The 20,518-nt window shown below is 39.5% G+C and overlaps 1 protein-coding gene across 4 annotated transcripts in view; it reads right to left on the reverse strand.

Annotated features, from left to right (window-relative positions):
* myt1la (myelin transcription factor 1-like, a) overlaps positions 1-20,518 on the reverse strand; it is an 84,815-nt gene that overhangs the window by 46,419 nt on the left and 17,878 nt on the right. For all 4 annotated transcript variants that reach the window (XM_013910784.1, XM_013910782.1, XM_013910783.1 and 1 more), the window contains exons 2-5: positions 19,268-19,365; positions 18,140-18,194; positions 17,356-17,389; positions 10,088-10,150 (exon numbers count right to left, since the gene is read on the reverse strand). In XM_013910784.1, coding sequence (XP_013766238.1) covers positions 10,088-10,150; positions 17,356-17,389; positions 18,140-18,194 — 152 coding nt within the window. In that variant the 5' untranslated portion in view covers positions 19,268-19,365. The remainder of the gene's footprint in view (positions 1-10,087; positions 10,151-17,355; positions 17,390-18,139; positions 18,195-19,267; positions 19,366-20,518) is intronic.

Here is a 20,518-nt window from a genome sequence, read left to right on the forward strand (position 1 = left end):
GTACACCCCTACCACCGCCAAGAATGTCAGATTTTGAAGTTTTGGGGGTTTTTTTAATATCATTTTTTGTACCATAATATTAAGGTTGTACAAAATCTGTCACCACAGGTACACAACAAGGGTACAAATAAGTACTTATGAGAAGTCATACAATAAGTTTTTATTTTTTTAGAGTTTAGAAAAGACAACACATACATTTTTTTTTAGCTGAACTACAGGCTGGCAGTGAAATACACTAATGGTTTTAAAATGTTATGAAACTGTATTATAAACTATTTTTTAAATGCTGCTTTATGCTTTAAATGGATAAGTAACACAGTGATGATATTACAGATGTACTGACTATACGTTCTGCTTCCAGGTCTCTTAGGTCATCCTCCCACCAACATTTCTCAGTCCTCATCTCTCCAAAGTGGCCATGCTTTCTCTGTGCTTGCCCCCAGGCTCTGCAATAGTCTGCATACAGTCCACATAAAGTCCAGTCCAGGTGTTAAAAATGCTAAATTAGGTCTTAAAAGCCATCTATTTTTACTTAGTTCATGTTACTCTGTTAAGTTACTGGACTCTGTTTACATTTAACTTACATTTAGTAAGTTACACTGTTAAAAAACAAAAAAACAAATGCTTGTAATTTTCTTCTAACAAAGGTTTTCCTAAATGGTACAATTAAATGTGTGGTTAAAATGTATAGAAGAATAGATAAATAAATGAAATACTGTAAATTTCTTTATCTTAAAACAGTTCACTGAACTGTAGTTTTAAAGATTTCTTTTACTTTACACTTAGTTACATATAACGATTCTTTTTTTTTTCTTTTTGCTTTGAAATGCACATAAACTACTGTTCAGAAAAGAAAAGAAAGAAACTTACCGGGACATATTTGTACCGATTTTGTTTTATAGTGTATTCCTTTATTTACGCTATTTGCCACCATGTTTTTGTGGCTTTTACATTTTGTGGTTGTCATGTTTCTCTTGTCGTTTCTTTCAAAGTCTTTAGCACTAGCTATTCGGTGCTGTCACTATCTATTCTGTATGCTTCTTTTGTACAATCAGCTGGAAAGCATTTTGGGTTAACTCCTGCTGTTTTGCAAAGCAGCTACACAAATAAAAGTGACTTTGTTTGACTACATATATTTTGTTTCTCAAGCAGGAGTAAGTAGCTTCCTATTATCCTATAATCTGAAGAACAAGAAATAAATCTGTTATGCTAAAAGAAACATTCAGAAGTGACCAAATGAGTGTACAAAATTGCTGAAAATAGACCTGAGTGACATCAATCATCTGATTAAAGCAGATAAAATCCATAAATGGTGTAGTGACACACATTTGTAGCTTGCAAAACTCTTAGCACATTGCAGTGCGTCTGTCTGCTACACTTCCTAGCTGAATGAAAATACGAGGCCAAGAGTCAGTCAGACAGTTTTTGAAGGAATCAGCCTCATTAGGCGATAATGAGCTCATTTTATCACAAGCAGTCTATTAAAAAATGGGTTTGTTTACTTCTTTGCTTTTCTGTCTCTTTTCATCTGGCAACATGAATAAAGACATTTGAAACAGTCCCACATGCAAACACTGTTTTCTACCAAATTGAGTCAGAGTCATGCTAGTTCTGAAACATCTCACCAGTAGTATGCTTATTAGCATTAACACAACAGATGCAGTCTGTCTCTGCTGGCACAGGTTTCTGATGCACTGACCTCAGACCAGTGTACATAACCTTAACCCGATGCTCTCCAATCTGCGGTCTGTTTATATGAGCTGCCAGAACGCTCCGAAACTCAAACTCTGACGGTGGAAAAACAAAACAGGCAGCTGAATCTGAATCTCCTGCTGTAGCTTCAGCCAATTTTTCCTCTCAAAAAGCTGACAAAGAGGGAAAATCTGTACAGGTAGGTGTGTACCGTCAGCCTGTCCTTAAAAGCACCATGAAAATGCCAAATCCAATCTTTCTGAAAGTACACAAGAACGTGACCTGTCCCTTTTTCCTTTTGTTACATTCAGGGAAACTTTGAATAAATGTTTCAACAATACATGTTTTAAAGCATCCTCTGCCGTAACTGACGTTCAACAGTGAAGCCTGAGCTTGACTTATCCAAAGTTACCCAGATAAATGATGTTTCTAATTTCAGAGATATTGTGGAAATGCAACAAAACAGTCTTACATATTTGTTTAATATGTGTATTGAAGGACATACCTTGTCAGAAACGACACCAAGGTTCCTCACAGTTTTACTGAAGGTAATGTTATCCAGAGCAAGCATCTTGTTAGACACCATATTTCTAAGATTTTTAGGACAGAGTACAATAACCTCAGTTTTATCTGAATTTAGAAGAAGGAAATTAAGGGTCATCCAGGTCTTTATGTCTTTAAGCCATTCCTGCAGTTTAACTAATTGGTTTGCGTTATCTGGCTTCATGGACAGATAGAGTTGGGTGTCATCTGCAAAGCAATGAAAATGTATAATGTTATAATGCTATTAGCTAAGGGATCCATTCGCATGAATAAAATGGAGTCTATTGGATAGATATGATGCAAACCACTAAACCACTAATAAAGCATGCTCTAATCACTGTAATAAAATATTATTGTCAACAGCATAAAACACTGAACTCAGGGCTTTTAAGACTGTTCATGAAATGTGATGAATTCTGAATCAACTGCCATCAGTTGGCTGTTGTATTACTGCTGATTATTTTAGATAGATGTCTGTAGATTGGTCTACAATTAAATAAGATGCCTGAGTCATGTGACAGCTTTTCAAGTAATGGTTTAATTACCATCATTTTAAAAGTTAATATAGCTTAATATACAGATGAATCTATGGCTAGTCTGCAAGAAATTATGTATAAAATTGCATCATTACATTTCATTATATATAATCACTGATTTGGGAAATAAAAGGCATCTATTATTTTATTCTTTATTTACTAAATGCTTTGCATAAATATTTCAACAACATTGGATTTTTTTTAAAACTCAGATTTGAGTGTAGAAGGAGAACAGAGCGAGCACAGTGATTAAAAGCTGCTCATTCACCACAAACCACTGCAGTGAATATTCCTTCAAGATGACACGCGCACACATGCAAACACGCTTCTCCTCAAATGATCCCTTCGTCTTTTACCTTATAGGCTGTCAGGCTGCCAACTTTCCTTCCTGCCTGTGCATGTGTGCAAGTGTGACCTCGGCCACCTTGCTGTCTCCCGCCAATTAAAATTCCAGTGGTAATTAAAGCAGATCAGAAACGAGGGAACACTGCAGACAAGGGCGAGAGACTACGCATGGTAATTACGGGGAGGAAAAGAGAGCGAGAGAGAGAGAGAGGGAACAAGAGAGGGTGGGTTTACACACTACATTTTTTCTTCATTCTAAACTGGTGTGCTGCAGTCTTGAAGCATTATGATTGAATACATACTGTGGGCTGAATCACTTAATAATTTATTGGTTATCTATATGAGGATCTGGATCTTGGTGCAGTTTAGAATATCCAACATCAGATATTGTTTTTATAAAATAAAGAATGCAACGCAACAGCGAACTCTACACAGTGTTGCATGACAGCTTATCCATTACTGTGTCTAAGTGGACACTCTGTGTGTTTTGTGGACAGCCAGAGTCCATTACTGCCTCTGTGACACAAACTGCAGTCCATTTTTGTGGCTATGAGGACAAGTGGAGGTGCCTAACAAAGACACCCACATATTTATCATCATTTCTATGAGGACTTCTGTAGATTATCAGTTGTTTACAGGGCATTATTTTTCTGTATGGAAAGGAACAGTGTATTCTGGTCTCTTAAAGTTACACCTGATATTCCTTTTTTGTCTCAGTGTCTTTTTAATGGCCAGCAGGTGGCGATTTGCAAATAGAGGTAACATTGTGTAGCAGTCTGTGAGAAAAAATTGATAGTTTGCTCTTGATTATGTATTTAATTAAACACCTTTCTGAGGAGTTTATGTCTCAATCTCTAGTTTAATGTCTTATTAAATTCCTCATGTTATTCACTGTCTAAGTTTCTGCCCTATTTAAAGTCAAATAGACATTAAAGGGTTCGCTTTAGGATTTAACTCTCATGCCATCGAGTTGCTATAGCAAATGAACATGCAGTGTTGTTTTCGAAGCAGTAAAATAAAATGCCAATCGCCAAAAAGCTCAGAATGGGAAGACTCAAACAAAAGCTGGAGTGCTTTATATTGTCTGTGTGTGACAACTAGCAGTTGTCTTTAAGCACACCTTGAATTTACACATTTTTATATCTACATCACGATCAATGACTAGATGGCTTAAAATTCAAAATATTTTCCATTATTCGATTTAGAGAGTATTCTCATTCAGCTCTTAAACCTCTGATCCACCAAAGTAATGCAGGTACACAGTCTTGAAATGGATTCATGCAAAACTGGCCAATAAAACGCTGAATCTGTTAAAATCAATTCATCAATAAATAACAGATGGATCCAACAAGATTCTGCTTACCATAATTTTCTTCAAACTAAACCTGCTGGTTCCCGAGGCACCAAGGGAGAACTGGGCTCCAACCAGCATTGACACCAAGTATTGGTGTGAAACAAGTACAAGAGTCACTTTTTTTTCCACTGAGGACACCTGTGAGGGATTTACTGTCTCTACATGAACACGCTGACTTACCAAAGTAACAAAGAGAGTCCGTTTATTTCAGTTTACCCTGCAGTCAGTCTATCTGAGCTTAAAGCATCAGCGTTAGCTTCAGTTTAATCGTACATATTAACACCTGTCAGCAAAATCAGAAATCATTATAACATGACTGCGGTTCATTTATTATTACCGGTAAACATTGCTAAGGTGAGACTAACAGTTATATATTTTCCCCATTAAGAGGATAAATTATTGTTTATTAAAATCAGCTTTCCATTTGCTATTACTTATGTTAATAAACCGGCAGCAGTGTGATAATTATATCCAAGCATGTGTGGGATTAGTGCCCTCAGCTCTGGTGCCAGAGGTGACAGAGGAGATCTATAAGAGACTGGGTGGTGACAGTGATACAAGGAGTTGGTGGGGGGGAGGTGGTGTGGGCGACACAATGTTCACATCGTATACTAGCAGTTGCCATGGGAGACAGGCTGCATCCCTCCTGGTCCTCATACTGCAGCATCCGCACAGTGCTGTCGCCATGGTGACATCCTCCAGAGAGAAAGCGAGAGAGGTAAAGAGAGAGAGAAAGAGAGGTAGGGGAAGGAGGGAGAATCAGAAGCATGGAGAAAGGGAGAGAGACAGTGACTCTGAACCTGACTGTCTCCTCCCCAAACTCATTCAGCAGCACTGAAAGCACTAACTGCGTCTCTGCCTCAAGGAGTTATTGATCCCAGCAGAACAATAGGGAGAAATAGGGAGAAATTGTGAATGGATCCTCAAAGCAGGAGGTTGGGTTTGGGGAATAAGACGAGACAAAGGGATAAAGCTTACTGCCAACAAATCCCATATAAACACACAAAATCTTCCACATGGGAAACTCAAACTGCACATAAACAGCACACTAATGTAACACATTGTGGTATGTAGTATTCTCTACAGTGATATACACTCCAGGGTTTCTCATGCACACTGTACTAGGACAGGTTGCTTAGGGTTTGTTTTTTTTTTGTCAGCCACCAAAGTAAAATTTGCAATTCATTTGTATTTTTATCTGTTATGACGACTGAAGGATTGGTGGACAATACCATCATTCTTATTTTGAAATTCAGTCCCTCACGAATCAGCAACCTGTCTTGCACAAGAACGCCACTCACTTTTTCACATTCAATGTAATTCGGCTGTCTCAAGTCCCATTTTATGCCCACCATCTTGAACTGCAGCTGGAAACAGCAGCCCTTGTTCTTTTGAGATGCGCTGTGAGCTGGAGGTCCACTCAAACCAAAACCTGAAGCAGCTGGAGAGCTGCTGCCACTGCTTTGTAACTAAGCAAGGCTGCAAAGCAGAACAAGGACTGCCATCGCCTACTGCAGTCCAGCACTGTACTGGAGTCTGTCCATGAGATAAGAAAATTATATATAATATTATTGACTGATTTAAATAATAAAATGTTGGTTCTTTTCTTATTGCTACTGCCAAAAAAATCCAATCTAATTTTCTTGACAGAACATAGTAGACTGTATACAAAGATGGCCAAATCCTCTGGATCTGCAAAGTCAAGACAATATAGCAGTACCACAAGCTGCAGTTTTTCCAGTGGCTAATAGGGGGTGAGGTTTCTGGTTCCAAATAAAAGGCAGACCTTTGGTAAATGAAGCTTATGCTCACATGGTTTAAGGTTTGAGTAAAAAGAAAATGATGACAATGGGAATATTATCTCATTTTCTAACTAAAAAGACAGTTGTTTCGTACATTGCAATCCCATTTAGCATCAAATTAACAATAAAGCATAAAACATGACTGCCACTTCTGCCCCGACTTCACTTTTCAGACCCAGAAACTACATGCAGCCTTTATTTGCAGCGCATGTCACACACTCAGGATCATCACAAAAAAGAGTGCAATGTTATTGAACAGTCTTTAATTACATAGAGAAAAAAACGGTGAAACAAAATAAATAAATAAATAAATAAATATTTTCCCTTTCACTGAACTACCTGAATCACTGTGCTGAACTACCAGCAAGCAACAGCAAAACAGAGTTAATCTAGTTTAAATGCATCGACATCGCAACTCCTTAAGCCTGAATAAACACTTTTGGAGTAACAGTAAAACCAGAGTAATGAAAAAGGATGTAAGGGCAATACTACAGCAAATCCCATCTTTGTCGTCTCACCAACATGAAACCGTTAATAAACAGGTGTGCGTTTCCTATATTGACACTCTTTCCCCCCCGTTTGACTCTTTCTTCGCCCAACACTGAAATTCCCGAGCTTCCTCTGTGCCCTTCGCTGCGCCATCCGTCTGCCCTGCCAGCGATTCACCATCATGCCCTCCTCATTATCTCTTTGTTACCACGGGCTTTATCGAAATGCTGTCCTTAGCTGTGCACCCTCTGCATGCCGCCCTCCCCCACGCACACACAGACCAACCACCTACACTTAAAAAAGATATTTTATGCTTATTTTGGACATACTCCAATGAAATCCAAGTGCTTGGATTTCATAATAAATTTCTCTCTCTATATATATATAATATGTATATAATCTCTATATATACATTTATTATGAATACACACACACACATACATATATGTATATATGTATATCTATATCTATATATATATATTCTCATATTCAGATTTCAAATAGATCTTCTTTGAGGGAAAACCTCTGTGATCCATGTCTACTTCAGTGGAGATACAGCAGACTTGCTTTGATATATATTTCACCTGGTTTTTATAATTCATACGTGTTCTACCAGGATTTGTGCAGAAAAAGTTTGGTGGTTTCATGTTGTTTCACTTCTATGTTTGTGCATACATAACTTCCTCAGGTTTGTTTTTTGTCTTTTTTTTGCAAGAAAAAAAGTTTTTAATGCTTTTTTTAAATTTTAGAGCTCCTCTAATTATGTTGGTAATTCACTATTTCCAGAGGTGATAGAGATCTGAGGCACAAACCATCTGTCCTACAGCCCGAGTGATGTGACCTGAGGACTACGCAGCGCCACACTCCACCAGATTGGGGTTTTTTTTCTATCTGCAGCCTCGTGACAGAGGGACGAATTTACTGAGATGAAGGCTGTGACCTGCCGATCGAGGAGGTCTGAAACCGTGACATGAGCCCATTTAATGTTGGTAGGATTCGTTTTCTCAGCTGCTGAGTGAGACGTTTGAAGCCTGTGAGCCACCGCCAAGAAAAGTCTGCAACTTTTTTGTTATTCTTTTTCACTTTTCTCTCCATTTTATCTGTTCAAATCCTGTATTGTCATATTTCACAATATACACAATTTGTATCCATTATTTTACTTAAGTACATGAATACAGAAAGAAAGAAGGGGCAACGGCATAGAAACAGAAAGATACAAAGAAGGCAACAACCATGTCTTACAACTTCAAACATCGCCAATAAAAATCCATCCCAAAGATCTGCTGAGGTTTTCAATACCATTATGATCTCTTGCCAACATGTTTTTTTTAATATAATATCATTTCTAACGTAGCTTCTATGTTTGAGGAGGAAGTGTCTTTCCTTAGTCATAGGGTCAACGATTCCAACTGATCGAGAAAGTGGCCAAGATTGACTGGAATGTATAAATATTCCTGCTTTGCATTTTGAGCATATGTCGCTGGACATCAAGTGTAAGCAAGCCCAATCTTGTCTGATCTCAGATGGGAGACCATTGGGAAATACCAGGAGCTATAAGGTTGGGGGCAGCTAGAGCAGGTCAGCTACTAATCAGAAAATTGGTGGTTCAATCCCTGGCAAGATACTAAACCCCAATTTTCCCCCCATGTGTGTGAATCAGGCATGTTGTATCCAAGTGCTCAAGTAGAGCAGAACAGCATCATATAAAAACTAGTCTATTTACTATGAAGTTTAGAGGGAGAAAAAATAAAATGTAATACATAGTTACAATGTATCTACGTTCCTTTTGCCAAATAATCGTCGGATTATTAAACGCATCATTTTTAAATTGGTTGAATATTTTATAAAACACAGCTGCCTAATGCACCATCTCAGGAGAATCCAAAAAATTCCCTCACTGGGTTCTTGTCCATGATAAATTGGCCTTTGGTAATACAGTCTGTCAGTGGTAGATATGTCCAAAAATTCTCTGTCTTCGCCAAGCCATATTTCTGAAACATGTCAGTGAAAGACAGGATCACTCCATCCAAATGAAGGTCTGTTAATTTGAGCTATTGTTTCCAATGCAATCAATTTTACCCTGATCGTTACGGCAGGATTGTGCCATAGCGGCGCACAAGACTGCAATGCCACAGCCCACACATCTGTATGTGTACATTTACCCAAATAGCTCCAGAATGAGCCAGTACTGTCCATTAGTAACTGGGTCATGTGATAGACCATGCAGAAATCTTCAATTGTGATCTAGCTTAAGATTTCCAGTGGCATTTTAAAAGAATCCTGAACAGGAATGCTAATGATGGCGGATGTGACACAACCTAAGAGTCAATCAACACCCAAAATAGAAAACATTCACGTGTAATGAACCTCTTTACTTTTGCACCTCAGATGATTAGAATATACTGATAATTTGTCCAACACAAAGAGAAAAATCCACAGTTTTGTTTAAGAAACTTACTCTCTGTCAATCTAAAAAATTACCTTGAGTTTTATGTGGACCAAAAACAACTTCTTGATGAGCTTTACTGGCAAAAGCAAGCAGTCAAAAAGATGTCAAAAAAATTACCATTAGATGTTCCCTTCTTGGTCTCTCAGCTGCTGCTAAATTGATCTTAGTTTCTTAGTAAACTAGTGCATTTAAGATTTCACTTTAAGCTCCTGTTGATGGCTCACTAGTAAGCCTCTTCTCTCAGCTACATGACCTTGTAATACCATACAATTCGGTATGTCGTTTACAATTCACAGGCTGAGGTGTTTTATCTGTCTCAGCGGTCTTTGAAGTCGAGGCTCCGGGGCTCTGAAACGGAGGAAACCAGCTGGTGGTGTCATTAACATCTCCTAAACCTCTATTTAAAATGGACTGTTGAAAATTTATGCAAGTATTTCCCTGACTATATTCATTTTTTTCCACTTTATTTCAGGTCATATCCTTCTTTAAATTGTCTTTTAGCTTACAACTGTTCATGTCATCAGTTTAATTTTATTTGAATACTCAGTTTGAAGGACCTTGTAACAGATTATTTGCTGTCCAGTGCTTAAATAAAGATGATTAGTTCCACAAGTGTCGGCAGGACCGAGCCGATGACGTGTGCTGATTAGGACGATATCCCAACCTTTCATATATACAGGACATATTTTAGAGCTCCCTCAGACCTCAGCTGCACTGGCTTCATTTAAAGCAGCTTCATATCTCAGGCACAAGGAAAATAAAGACCAGCGCCAGCTCAAAGACACTGACATGACAATATATTACAACACCTAACATTATTCTAAGAGTATCTAAGAGCGTCATTTACACTGTAGAAAATATGTCGAGCATCTCATACCTGCGGTGTCTGGCGTACTTCCCGCTGACATGACCGCTGCCATCACAGCCGGGGGTGGGACAGCTGAGAAGGAAACACACATGGTCAGAAAGAAACAAGCAGCACATCATCTGTCCTTCAGCAAGTCTGATTTTATTTTTCCTGTACCGCACGCAGACCATCTCAATCCAGCACGCAAAATATAATGATATCTGAGGTTCATCCAGGGCTGCACGTTCAGCCTATTTATATCTATCATTCATGCCCTGCTGCAGTTTTTTATAGCTTGTATAGCTTCTTAAGACTTTCGCTTACATGTGTTTTTCTGACTTTTTACATTCTCCAAGTATTTCTGTTCTCCTTGTGTACAAACTGTTGTGCATTTTTTAACAGTTAAGTATGCTTTTTTGCATCTATGACATGCATCGAGAGAAAATATCCTCATAAAGGTTACAATACAGTCAGATTAATGCAAGTTAAATAGATGCTTATAAGTATGTTATTACCTGTTACCACTACACTTACAAGGGTTTTAATCTGAAAGAGTAGCTTCTGTACACAAAGCAGTCTCTAATGGCCATGAAATTTGTTCAGTATAAAGGTACAGTGAGTTACTTTTTGAGGTTATTTAATAGAACAAATATTGTACACATAAATATACACTGAATAGTGTGTAAGTGCGTCTTCCAATAAACTGAAGCACTCTCATAAACTCAGAATTAATACATTAAAACATTAAAAACACATAGGTGTGGGCACCGCTTTGTGGAAGCTGCCATGTTGTTCCACCATCTTGAATACAGTGGACGAGTTAGACCGCATTTTGTGTATGTGGCTAAAGACACATATGCAGTATGGAAAACATGTAGGAGAGGAGAAATCGTAGGTGTTTTACCTGTGGTGGAGGCAAAATTTAAATTCTTGTCTGCACCCTCAGACCCAAGATATGAAGATAGCTAAGTTTTATCATTTGAGAATGGTTCCTCTACAACAAAGAAGTGAAAAAATAAAGGAAAGCAACAACCCGACCAGCGCTGGGAAAAAATGACATTAAATACAGAGAGAGAAAGATTTTAACCCTTTAAGACCTACCATAGAACCCAGAGCTCATCTTTAAATTTTGGGATAGGAAACCAGAATTCAGTTGAATGAAATCTGCAATATACTGACATCTAGTGGTGAGATTTCCAACACTCCACCTTTAAAATTATTCAGCTTTGTGTTGCCACCAGTTACTTTGTCCAAGTCAAGATGATCCTCTGGAAAAAAAAAATGCTGCATAATCCTGTTTATACCATCATCTCTGAACTCCACAGGAGGTGGCTTCTTCTAAAATTATTTGAGATTGTAAAGCAATATCCCATTTTTCACGTGTTGGGGCCTCTAGTTCTAAAAGGTAAATGCTGCAGGAGAGAGAGTAACTTTGAAAAAAGCAGCCCAACTGGGAAGAAATGTGAATTACCACAAAGTCACAACTTATACAGATTTAAAGTGAATAACGTGGACATTAGCACAGAGAAAGGGTAAAAATGGAAAACTACTCACAACCGTGTGAAGCTGGTGTAAACTCAGCATTAGTAACATCCCACATTTGTCCACATTTAGCTTGTTGTGATCTGGACTGTCTTATCTGTGATTTTTTTTTTTCACCATTGGACTCCATTGTAGTTCCTCTAAATTCAAGGCCACTGCTTTTCATTGGATTATTCTTACAGTCGGCACTCAGACAGACAACAGCGCTTCAACTCAGCCTCCTCATTCATTTCTAATCCACAGGGGCACCAATACAAAAGGCTTCAGCCAAAAATGCAAGGATAACAGTTTTTTTTTTTCCTTCAGCACATATGATGACCTTTTCCAGCAAAACTGTGCAGTGCTGGCCAATCAAATACAAGCAATTGTACATAAAAGCATAATTCACTTACTAGGCCCCAAAAAACTGACTGAAATACTGACGACAAACAAATGTTTACATTTTATTATCACCTTACATCCTGCTCATCAAAGAGGTTAAATTTTTTATATAGCACCAAATCACAATAATGGTTGCCTCAAGGCGTTTTATACTGTAAGATAAGGACCGTACAATAATACAGAGAAAACCCCAACAACCAGAGGACAGTAACAGGAAGAAACTGGCAGAGCCAGGCTCAGGGAGGAGAAGCCACCTGCCGCAACCAGTTGTGGTTGAGGCCAGAGATAATAATAACTGATAATTAAATGTAGATTGGTGTATAAACATATAGTGACTGAAAAAGAAACAGTGCATCATGGGAATCCCCCACAGCCTAGGCCTATTGCAGCATACTTGAACTAAGGGAGAATTCAGGGTCACCTGATCTAGCCCTAACTGCTTCATCAAAAAGTAAAGTTTTAAGCCCAATCTTAAAAGTAGAGATAGTGTCTGTCTCCCAAGAGAGGTTACAACAAAAGATTTGGAAACTGAAATTTCACTAGCAGATCAAAAATCAGTTTATGCTCATTGATTGCACGGATTAATAAATTTTAACTGGTTATCGCAAACAAGTGTAACTTCTACCCAATATCATAAAGACATATTTATGACCTAATAACAGTTGTACTGAGATGCTTCACAGAAAGATTCTGGAAAGATTTCAGCATGGCATATGAGAAAATTATCTCAAAGGAAATTCCACTAGAACCAAAGCTGTTTCTACAGAGCTGTTTCTACAGAGCTGTTTCTACCGAGTTTCTACCTCAGTTGTTTAAGAACCCAAAAGATAAAAGATAATCTTTTTGGGAAAGTAACTCATAGATCTAATCATGTGGAGTGGGCTTTTTGTTTTCTCAGTGTGGATTTTTTTGTCCTGAATAGATCGTTATTTGGTTTCGATATTTTTTCCATTGTAACAGCAGAAAATAAGGAAAACCATAATAGGTCTATTTTGAAATTTCATGCTTAGGGACCCACAGCACCTAATGGTCTGTTGTGATACAGAAAAACTTCACAGACTCAGACCTGTCTGCCGAAAAACGAGCTTATTTAGAAGGTCCCACCAGAAGGATCCATCCATCCTCTTAACAACTAACGCGGTTCACACCAACAAAATTTTGAATCACCAGTTAACTTAACACACGCGTCTTTGGAGTGTTGTAGAAAACCAGAGTAGCTGGTGAGAATCCACAGAGAAACATGCAAACTCCATGCAGCCAGCATGGTGGATTCAGACCCTGTTACTATGATGCAACAGTGCTAACCACTGGACCATTCCTCCCACTGAAAGAAAAGAAAGTGCCCTATCTAAATTAACAGTATCACTTTCAGTTTCATCTTCTTGTAACCACTGCCAGTATGACTGCTGTCTTTGTTTTATTGCTTCATGGATATCCCGTTCAGACCGCAGGCACGCGTGCACCTGCGATTTCAGTATGGACCTCATGTGCAGTGTGCAGAAAATTTTGCGAGACTTGGCTCCGTGCAACATTGTCCTCTTTGCCAAAATGAAATTCAAATTTAAGGGATCCAGCGGACATGACAGAAACGCGAGTGTTTGGGTCAGAGAGCAGCCTTTGACAGAGCGATGTAAAGTTGTTAGTCATGCTGGAAGCAAAGCAGCGCAGCAAGAGGAGATGATGTTTTTGTCCCAGGGATTTAGCTTGTTTGTCTTCTCATTACATGAAAAAACCCACACACAAGCATGCACTGTTTGCAGATTACTTTGCACGTGCATCTCTACTTGTTCCCTTTATGATTATCAGTCTTCCCTTGCAGCATCATAAAACCCTGGGAAGCACTGGCTGTTGGACAAAACCTTAAAAATCACATCTGTGATCCAATTTTGATTTCCTGGATTATGTTTTGCATCTTTCTTTTTTTTATCAGCATTTGTTCTGGTTCATTAAGACAGATGTGGAACATTTTCATCTGTCAACCGCAGCTTTAACAGTTCTTATCTCTTTATGTATTTATTAATTAATTTTTTTATTTCTGCATCACAGCTGTAGATTTCTCCCGAGCTCTGAGTCACGCTTTCAAACCTCTTTGCAGTGAAGACACGCAGACCGTTCAGCCAAATCACGCTGCCTGCCTTCAGGGACTCCACACCCAGCATGACCTCTGACCCCGCACTGCAGAGCTCCACCCACCCTTCCACCCACCCAACATCACCTGATCTATATGCTTTGCAACCTCGGGCTAAAATGAGAGCTGCTCGAAAATAGAGGTGAGGCTCACGAGCGCAGGGAGGCAGAGGAGGTGGAGAACAGAGGGGAGGAGGTTAAAGAGGAGGAAGAAGAGTAGGACTGCAGGTAGGTAAATGAGAGGAATTGGAACAAGGAGTGGAAGTAAAAGAGAGGGAAAATGAGAAGTAGGAAGACAAAAAGAGAGTGACGGAGAGGTGAAGAAGAAGGAAAAAACAGCCAAATGGAGGAGGAATGGCAGGAGAAAGAGGAGAGGAGGAGAAGGAGATGGTTTGTTCAAGGTGAGGCAGCTCATCAACCGGTGTGGGAGCTGAGACTGATAGCACTGCATTATTGATCCCACCACAGCTTTGTGTGTGTGTGTGTGTGTGTGTGTGTGTGTGTGTGTGTGTGTGTGTGTGTGTGTGTGTGTGTGTGTGTGTGTGTGTGTGGTTAGAGCCAAACATACACGGTAAAACTTTTTTTTTTACAATGCATCAGTGCGACCTTAACCTTAACGAGCCCGAGTTTGAAATTACAAAATGTTGTTTCTCTTGTGTGGTGAGATATTTCCACTTGTTTCCACAGCAGCTGAATATACCTTTGACTTCAGTATTATTCTCCCTGTCACAGTGTAATAATCAGTCTTACTGATGTCAGCACAGTGACATACAGTACTATTGAAATCAGTTTCAAGTCGCTCTCATCTGAAGAGCATTTTTAGATTCATTGTGAGATTGAATGGCTTGCTGTGTGCTAACCCTCCCTGAGTTAAAGTTTAGACACAGTCATGTGACGCAATACAATGGCTTTCTTTAAATCTGCACCCTCTGATCTTCTGTTTCTCTGATTATTGTTTGCAATTATTCAAATCCACTGATTGAAGTTGATTGAAAACGACTGATTACCAACAGCAGGGCTGCTTTAATAAAGAAAGAAGTATCCCATTCCCACTCCTATCATCTATCAGTATGTCTCAGATAGGCGGACACACAAACAGAAAAATGTTCACCCAATCTGTTTTTTTTCCACCAAACATCCAGTCATGCATTATAATATCAAATAAAGGGGACCCATTATACTAGCTCCATACTTTTCTTGGAGTATGCATGATTAATATTTCAAAACGATTCTTCTTTATCTTGTAGTTGTACTTTACGTATCCTGTCCGTTCAGTCAGCTCATCTCCTCAATCCAATTCATTCTTCTTCTGTTTGGCCAGCTCTTCTCAAGGGAGCTGCTCGTCCACAGAGCTCCCGGCACACAGTATTTGAGCTGATGTTAAAGGCAGAGGAGGTTCAGAGCTCTGCAGTTGTTCAGTCACCAGAGCATTCTGTGCAGGTTGGCACTCCCCAATCCTGCCACTTTGCAGCTGAGTTGCCACAGCACTTCCACTTGCTAATAACATCAAAATCAGTTGATCATGAAACATCGAGGTGGCGTCCTGTTAAGCACCGCGCTCGACTACAACGACACATTCTTTCACCAGTTGTTTAAGGCAGACTGTGGCTGGGTTCTTGATTTTATACCTGTGTGGCAATGCAGCTGAAAACACCGGAATAAGAGGTGTGACATTGCCTATTTAAACTTCAGTTAAGCTTCATCATTCTAAGATTAGAATAGGAGCGTGATCTGAGTTAATGCAGAAAAAGCTAACAAAGCTAATAAATTTGCATAAGAAACTGATCTGACACATCAGGTCAGGGTCATGTGACTTGATGCACCCTTTGTCCTCTTCCCCAAAGGAAATCCAAATCACATCGTGGGAGCACATGTTCTTGGCTCAGAAATGGACTGCAAAAGGAGTCAACCTTGAAGGGGATAACAGCTAGATTACAATCAGGTATGATTTTTGCTTTCTTCCTTTTGTTTTCTGCAGCCAGAAACATATCAGGCACACCGGGATTTAGACGAGAGTTTGTCCCCACAGTGTGCTCATCAAATGTTGACATTTCCTGGGTACAAGCTGAAATTGCAGCCCAATGGTTACACCAGAAGAGAGTTCAAGGGGGCCACCAAAACACCATCCGCAGGGAACTGTAAATGTCCACCATTAGCTGTACTCATTAGTCATCCCAGAAATTACTGCAGCTAAAGTTAAAATTCATCGCTGTGGTGCAGCATTAGCTGCAGCTCTGATTCCCACTGAGCTGACAGATGTGATGTATTTATTTAGCAATTTAAATTAAGTCATGGTAGAATTTTCATTTCACTCCCCCCCCCCCAAATCTGCCGCATCACACCGCAATGACAAATTTATTTGTACATGTTTATCCCCGAAGATTAGTCAGATTAGTCAACGACTGTGATGAAAAAATAAAACTGACGAACACATTTAAGCGATTGGTCATGATGTTCTTATAATATTTTGCAGTATTTACTCTGTGAATCATTTCCACGATTTACTGCTGACTTTGCCCTGTCCGTGTCTGGCCCTCACCAGCACCCATCAGATTTAAATTCAGGGTGAATCACGCCGAGTTTTCTGCTCCTTCGCTCCGGGCTCACGCGGCACAGGCAGGACATGTTGTTTACAGTAAAGCGCTGACCTGGATCAAACTGGGTTCGACCATAATCTGCTGCACACACCAATATTTGTCAGTTTTACTAAATGAGATTAAGTGAAGCAGAAACCTGCCCTTCTCGCACACACGCACATTTACACACACGCACACACACACACACACACACACACACACAGGTAGCAGTGGTATTCAGCAGTCACTGTCAGGAGCTGCTGCTGATTCTCTCTAGTCAGTCATCAAAATTTAATGAATTACTGGCTGCATTTAATTTAAATTAGCTGTTCGTGTAATACACAGCGTTGGACAAATTAACACGCGACCGACGGTATTTATTTATCGCCTTCGAGCTCAGCTCAGGCTCAAAAATCTGATGTGCTGCATCAGGCCGATTCCTGTATTTCACAGGCTGGACCCCAGCAGCAGACGTGGTGGGCCTGAGAATAAGAACTGCAAGATGATGGATAGAAATGACATATAACTGATTATACAGGAAAAGTCTCTCAGTAATATTTTCTTTGATGAATGCTAGCTGCTGCCTCAATACAAAGCCAAAATGCAATAAAAAAAGAAGAAAAAAAGAGCAGTACAGTGATGGATGCACGAGATCAGCACAGGTTTACCTACCTGAATAACTCCTGTGTTACTGCTTCCACGGCGGCTGCAGACAGGGACACAACAGCAAAGATTAATGTTAATGCTTTCAACAGTCACGAGCTAACAATAATAAACACATCCACTGTAATTGTGCTTCAGATGATCCCACTGTAGTTAGCATGAAGTGGAGGCAGAAATACAACCTGTAAAATATGTTAAAATTTCCCCATTTACTAACTGGACATCACTAGAAAGGTATCTTCTAATTTTACTGTTGTAGACAAACTTACTTTCCTTTTTATAATACAACAGGTCACCGAGGATTATAAGAGAAATAATAGCCCACACTAAAAATGATATATAAACCTAATCCTGCGTGCAGGTTAACAGGTTGGGTCCTGCTTTCAGGCATCATTGTGCTTTTCTACCTTAACTGAGCCCTTAGAGATCTTTCTAAGGTACAAGCCACATTGACCCGCTTACACACACACACATTCATTCATACATCTCTTTATTATATGTCCTTTATCATGCACACAATCACACTGCAATGGATGCATCACAGGCAATTTGGAGTTCAATATCTTGCACAGGGACACTTTGACATGGAGACTTTTCACAAGGAAAAGATGTTGAAAGATTTGTTACATTCAAATTTGTGTGAATAAAAGTTTTGGGACAGGAGCAGCTAACATATTAGATGTCTAAATTGGCTTTTTCCTAATACACGGTGATTCATTCAGCGGTCTTGAGCCACTCTGGCAAAAAAAAAAAACATTTGTAAAACCTGACAGGCAGATGGACAGACACATACCTCTGACTCCTTTGGATCGCGTTCGATGGCGTTTTTCAACTGCATTCACCTCCATCTGCAGAGGGAAAACGAGTTAGCTTCCTGAAACTGCAGTGGCAGAAGTAGTTGTGTTCATCTTTCCGTGAGGCACTGTGCCACCTCTGCTTTAAGCTGTCCTTGGAGACATGAGGACTTTAATTCCCATTTGCATCATTCACATCAGCATCAAAGTCATTAATTACAAGCGGGAAAGCCAAGTTTCCAAAAGCTCCGACAGATGCTGTTTAGACTAAATAGTGCAAACAAAAAGCTAATGTGGATATGTCAAAGTAACATTTAATTTATATAGACAGTTCTGCAGTAAAACAGCTGAATGCGTGATTTATAGTTCTGCATTAAACCCACCATAAAGGCTACGGCGTCACTCTATACCCCAGCCTAAACTGTAGCCTGGCCTGCACCCCAAGAATCCTAATAGGTCTGTCTGTGCAAACACATTAAGGTATATTAACTACCACAAAGACCAAACCTCCTGAAAGAAAATGTAATAGTGCAGCGGAGTGAGCATCTGCTGAACATTTAGACTCAATCAGCCCTGATTTCTTCTCCCCTTCCTGTGTTTCAGCTGTTGTTCAGCTTAGTTTTTCTTGTGATTGCAGAAGAACCCAAACACACCAGTGCACAAGTTTGCAAATAATGATATCACCAACTACAGCAAGTATTTAATGCATTACTCTATCTTAAGATTTCGGTTTAGGTTCTTTGTTCTCATGTGGCTGATATAAAACCACTTAAACCACCACTTGGAAACCACTCTGAACAACTCTTTATATGGACTACTGAAGCCATTACAACCATACACACCCTGTAGACACACTAATCAGTCAGTCTTTAACCTGCTAGCTCTGGAGCTCCCTGTTTCCTGCTGAATACTAGGTGAGAGAAAGCCCATCCGATCTGACTCTCTTGAAATTATCTGGATTTTGTGCACAAAAAGAGTTTAATTGCAGAGATTATCACCAGATTGCTGCTGGAATTAGAATTTTTGAGGTTTTAGTCCCAGGATCAGAACAAATCAACTATAAAAAAGCAATCACCGCCATACTTTGAGCCAAAAAGAATAGAAACACCAGTCAGTTGTGACGATACCTGGCTGTAGCTCAGTGTGGCACCTCTGTATCTGCTGTTGGTCCTGTAGCTTTAGACTTCAAATTCAAATCTCAGACACCATCTTCCAGAGTCATGATCTGCAAAAAAACAAAAAACACTTTCTCAGTTCTACTGCCAGACATTTGTTGTCTGCAGCTGTTTGCTCTGAAGTAGTTTCCTTTAGCGAGACACTATGTGTGGAAAGGTGGCGAACTTCATTGTCTCTGTGAAATGTATAATTATGAAGCCTAATGACATTTCACGACTCGAGAGACTGGTACCAAATACCGTCTAAACATTTCACTGATATTTTCAAATGTGAGATTTAATTCATCCAGTCAATTAGGTGTTTCTCAAGAGAGGTCCTTGAAAGTCACTGCTAAACACATTTCAGAAACCCGTAGCATGACCTGCAAATTATGGATAATAAGGCCATCTACACAGAAATCTTACCCCTGGAAGGATAACGTGCTTCAAAGACATACCTGTCTGAATTATCAGCATAAAAGAAGAGCATCTCCCTGCACGTTTGATGAAAAAAGGTGCAAGTCTATGTAAAGGCATAAAAAACTATGACTCCTAAGGAGCATCTGAGCACAAGCAGCATTTTAGTCAGCAAGTAACAAAAACCCAAAACTCCCCCACGCCTCGACATCGGTCACCTTTAAAAGAGGGTCAGAGCCTCCCCGTTTTTAACGCAGAAGAAAAGCACTTTGAAACTGCGCACGAAAGGTCTTCTCCTAATGACTTTGCACATGTCGGCGTCGGTGTCTGCAGGCAGACATTTGTGTTCCTGAAACAGTCGTGGTATTTATGTGTTTTCGAGGCTTGAATTCCTTCCCATCAACACATTTCTCATCAGGCCGCGTCGACATCTGTTGAGTTTTGCACATGTAGACGAAGCTGAGATTTTGCAGGGCTCAAAACTCGACGTTTCAGAGGCAAGAGGCAAGAATAATTAGATCGATCACACCAGAGATCACGTTTCAAGTCCTACACTGAACCACAGATTTATTTTTTTATTTTTACACTTTCACAGTAAATATATTCTGTTAGGGTTTGAAAGTAAAACCAAATTTGGTCACTGTTTTGATTTGTTATTCCTTCTCATGTTTCTGATGTTTATATACTTTGTCTCCCTCGGTTTTGGTACTTTTGCTTGCCTCCCTTGTTTCCACTTCCTGTTTCACACCGAAAAAAATATTCTTGAAGCAAAAACAATTTTAGTAAAATGTAACCGAAATATATATA

The sequence above is a fragment of the Pundamilia nyererei genome, unplaced genomic scaffold (assembly GCF_000239375.1).
Source record: "Pundamilia nyererei isolate P.nyererei 1_Seehausen unplaced genomic scaffold, PunNye1.0 scaffold00048, whole genome shotgun sequence".
NCBI lineage: Eukaryota > Metazoa > Chordata > Actinopteri > Cichliformes > Cichlidae > Pundamilia > Pundamilia nyererei.